This window comes from Myotis brandtii, unplaced genomic scaffold, assembly GCF_000412655.1.
Source record: "Myotis brandtii unplaced genomic scaffold, ASM41265v1 scaffold32, whole genome shotgun sequence".
Taxonomy (NCBI): Eukaryota; Metazoa; Chordata; class Mammalia; order Chiroptera; family Vespertilionidae; genus Myotis; species Myotis brandtii.
In genome coordinates this window covers 7,753,778-7,758,242 of record NW_005362269.1, presented here as the reverse complement: position 1 = coordinate 7,758,242, position 4,465 = coordinate 7,753,778, and the positions used below count along the sequence as shown (strand labels likewise).

Here is a 4,465-nt window from a genome sequence, read left to right as displayed (position 1 = left end):
GAGCGGGGCAGCCGTATCTACTTCTTGGAGCAACTGAGAAGGAGGGGTTTTGAGGACGCTCACTTCTACCAGGGAAGAAACTCTGAGGAGCTCAGCTGGAGAATTGAGTCCAGGGGGGAAATATCAAGCCTTCCCTTCCCTTTGCTTCTTCCACGTATAAACCCATTTTGCTGTATATTTTTCTCATGCACAGGTTCCCCTCCCCCCCAACACACTTTCTTCCCCCCGAATTCTGCAGGTTTGGACAAAACCTGGAAATCTGCCTGTCTATCCCACCCTCCCATATGATCCGGCTGATGAGTGGGGTTGGGGATGACTGTTACAAGCTACCCTAAAGTTACATCAGAGACATGCTATAAAGCCTGGGCAAGATTACACACACAAGTATCTCTCCTCGCTGGAGATGTGGCTATAACGGGAAAAGCATGAAACCAGGACATACTTTATAGTCCCGCCCCCCCTCCCCCCCAGGAATGCTGTGCCTTCTGGAGGGGGTGCTAACCTTACATCAGGGAAGATCCAAAAGTGTTGAAGGGATTTTTTCAAAGTTTAAAATTGCAGTTCCGAGTTCAATATTTACCAAATATTGAACTAGAGGAAATTCACCAAAATCTAGGGCTCTGCTGGCCTGGGTGTCATCCTTCTCTGTCTCTTTTCTGCCTTCTCTGTAGGTGGGAGGAAGGAATTCTTACTTGAACACTTATTACTGGGTGAGAACCCCAGGTTGAAAGCACAAGGACACCAGAAGAAAAGCTATGGCTATACTAGATGACAATAAAGTGTGCTCACCATCCCGGGTGAGGCACTGCTGCCCCCACAGGGCCACAGGGCCCCTGACTTATCAAAAGATTCCCGCCCCCTCATATTTTCCCTCCTTCTATGGCAGTGGTTCTCAACCTTCCTAATGCCATGACCCTTTAATACAGTTCCTCATGTTGTGGTGACCCCCAACCATAAAATTATTTTTGTTGCTACTTCATAACTGTAATTTTGCTACTGGTATGAATCGTAATGTAAATATCTGATATGCAGGATGTATTTTCATTGTTACAAATTGAACATAATTAAAGCATAATGGTTAATCACAAAACAATATGTAATTATATATGTTTTCCCAAAGGGGTCGCGACCCACAGGTTGAGAACCGCTGTTCTATGGCCTGGCAAATATGGAGATTGCCTCTTCTTATTTAATGCTGACTGGCTCTGGGGCAGGAATTGGGCTGCTGAAAGCTTCGATTTCTCCGGACCAATTTCTCTTTTGAACCAGGCAGCTTCAGACCCCTCAACAAAGCCATCATTTGTGGAGTGCCGAGTGCTGCTATATTCTCGACCCCCCCCCCCCAATCCATCTGTTGTGCCTCATGATCCTGGTCCTCAGAGAGACTGGATCTCTCCTTTCTCTGGCACCTTTATCACCTGCCTTTGGCAGTGATCTTGTCCCCCATTGTGTATTCCCTATCACTGGGGTATATTCCTCACCCAACTTGATTTGGAGTCCTGAATACTATTTACTGCAGAGTAAAATGGAGGCTCAGGTAATTACCAAGAGGGAGGCCTGGGTCTTACACCAGGGCTATCTGGGACTCAGCGATAGGACAGTGGCCTCTGCTTCCTGGTCCCCCTCCCTTAAAGGATCCCCTCAGAGCAGGCAGGGGGAGAGGTTGGCTCTTGAGGACCCTTTGGGCCTTGAGATTAAGCTTGGAACTTTGGGAAGTTTTCAGCAGGCCCAGTTTCAATTATGTATTTAAATTCTAAAGAGATGGAGAAGGTCCAACTCCCTCTCTTTCCTCCCCACAAACCTATAATCCTTCAGTTCTCTGCACCAACATGTCCCTCTTGAGCACCCCTGTGTGCCAGGAACTCTGGTAGATGCTGTGGGAATCCTGGTGGATTAGACAGAGCTCTTCAGGAGTGTCTTGGAAGAGATGGCATGAATTATGGTACCCGGGAGAAAGGGATGAGCATGCTAGTGGTCCTGATTAGATGGTCTGAGAGCTGGGAGGCTTTGTGCATAGGAGATAAAGCAGTGTTTGAGGACAGTGGCCATGTACTCATAGGCCTGGAACACAGGCTTTCATCTAGTTTGGGAATCAGGAAGTGGCTCCCACTTTCCTGCGTTGCCAAGAGTACAAAGCATAACTCTTGCCTGTCTCCATTCCATTCAACATGGGCATGTGTACTTTTCCATCACTGACCCCATGAGCTTCCTAAATCAAAGGGCCAAGCAAGGCCAGCAGAAAGGGGACCCGGATTTCTGGCAAAGAATTTCCCCGAAGGAGTCCTTAGCAGATTTGGCTGCAGCCAGGGAGTTCCTTTGAGGGCAATGAAACAGAAGTTCATCATGTGCTTATTAGAGGTTACAACCTGCTAAAAAATGATGGGGCACATTACCCAGAAACATCTACCTATTTCCTTTGCCAGCCTCAAGCATACATGCCAAAGGCCTGAGGTAGGAGATCTTTCCTTCCTTCTTTCCTGCTTTCCTCAGTCTCTCTCTTGACATATGCCAGGGGCAGAATTTGGGGAGGGTTTGTTCAAGCCCGCCCCCATTTTAACAAAAAAAAAAAATGAGGATGAGAGAAACCCTACACCAAATAAACAACTACTCAGAGGCCTTGTTGTTGCTTTGGTAGTTACTCTAAAGGAAAACTACTTTGGGGGCGGGGGTGAGGGGCTGGGGATCAAATCGGAGTCAATTTTAAGAGGCATCTTGACACAGCTCCAGTGAGAGCCTTCATTCCACCGTTTACATATCCGCGGATTACTCGAGGGAGGTGAGCATATGAGGACAGTGCCTCTAAAGCCTGCGGCCTCAAGACTAGCGCGCCCAAGTGAGAAGCGTTTGCAGAGGCCAGACTAGGGGCAGAGCCCGCCCCCCACCCTCCACCCCTCCCCAGCGTGAAGGCAGTACCCTCCGCGAGCTACCAGCCCCGACCTCCAGCACCCATTTTCCACCCCACCACCCCCCTCCTCAAAGCGAAGAGGTGGGCACCTGGGACGCGCGTCCTGCTTTTTCTGCCCGGGATCTCCCGTCTCCTCCACTTTTGCCCCCGACGTCCCAGAACAGCAGAGCAGGACGCCGGCAGCGGCCCTGGGAGGGCGCAGCCTGGGCTCCGCCAGCGCGCTCAGGGCGCGGCGAGGATGCTAAACCGCAACGGCCAGGATGCAGATCCCAGCTCAAATCCCCGAGAAGAATATCCCCACCCGTTCCTCTGTCCCCCTTCTCTGGCCCGGCTCTGCCCCGCTCAGCCCCGCTCCTTCCAGCTCAGACGCTGAAGCTCAGCGGTCCTTCGCTCGCCACTTTGCGAGGAACTTTGGCCGGCTCCCGGGAGCCGCCGGGAGAGGGATGTTAATGAGGGAGCGTGGTCCCGCACTGCGAGCCAGCAGGCTCCTGAGTCGCGATTGGCTGCGGCGAGGCGGAAGAATGACGTTATGCAAATGAGGGGGCGGGCCTGGGAGGCGCGGGCCCCGCCTCCTCCCTTTGGGGTTAGTGTGCCTGTGTTTAGCTCTGGGGAGAGTCAAACTGGATTCCATAGGGAAAGCCTGCAAATCACTTCTATTTTAGCGAGGAGAAAACAGAATCTCCATCCAGCAGGGTCCACCCCTCTCTCTTTCTCCCTCTCCTCTCCTTCTCTCTCTCTCTCCCTCCCCCCCTTCCTCTCTCCCTCTTTCTCCCCCCTTTCCCCCATCCCAATCTCCCTCTCTGGTGTATCTGTCTACGGCAACCAGCGTCCTCCTCGTCTATACGCACTGAAGGAAAGAAACATCTTTGGTTGGGAGAGAAGGAGGGAAAAAAAGAAAGAGGAAAAAAACTTGCCTGGTTGTGGAAAATGACACTTGAAGTAGCAAAGCCGGCAGCGCGAGTTGAGTCTATTGTTTCTTAAATTGCCATCAGGGCTTTTTTTTTTTCTTCCTGCTTCTTCAAGTGAAGGGTACCTCTGCAAAAGGAAACTCCAGCCCCTCCTGCCCTCCACCGGCCTGTGATCATTACAAAAAAAAAAAAAAAAAAAAAAAAAAAAAAAAAAGCACCCAAACCAAAAATTAACCAACCAAACAACCCCCAACAGCCAAGCATACATCTCATTTTTTTTTTTTTTTGGTCTTTTCGTTGGATTTTCCCTTCTTTTTTTTCTGCCTTTTTTTCCGGGTTATCGCTCAGTTTTGAGCGACGGTTTACATTTTTTAAAAATTTGCTTTCTAGCCCGCCTTGATCTTCTAACGCGAGTTCACCGTCTTAAAAAAAAAAAAATCTCTGGCCGGCGTTTTTCTTTCCTTTTTTTTTTTTTTTTTTTTTAATATTTTCAAGGGGGAGGAGATTTTCCACAAGAAAAGGTTGTTTTCATGTTTGGGATTCAGGAAAGCATCCAACGGAGTGGAAGCAGCATGAAGGAAGAGCCGCTGGGCAGCGGCATGAACGCGGTGCGGACGTGGATGCAGGGCGCCGGGGTGCTGGACGCCAACAC

General features: G+C 50.0%; 1 protein-coding gene across 3 annotated transcripts in view; it reads left to right on the top strand.

Moving 5' to 3' along the window:
- Positions 1 to 3,359: 3,359 nt before the first annotated feature.
- Positions 3,360 to 4,465, top strand: part of EBF1 (early B-cell factor 1) — a 391,732-nt gene continuing 390,626 nt past the window's right edge. For 2 of the 3 annotated variants that reach the window (XM_005870546.2, XM_014543163.1), the window contains exon 1: positions 3,360 to 4,465. This exon is cut by the window's right edge and continues 2 nt beyond it. In XM_005870546.2, the coding sequence (XP_005870608.1) occupies positions 4,344 to 4,465 (122 nt within the window). In that variant the 5' untranslated portion in view covers positions 3,360 to 4,343. The other variant, XM_005870547.2, reaches the window with a different exon arrangement.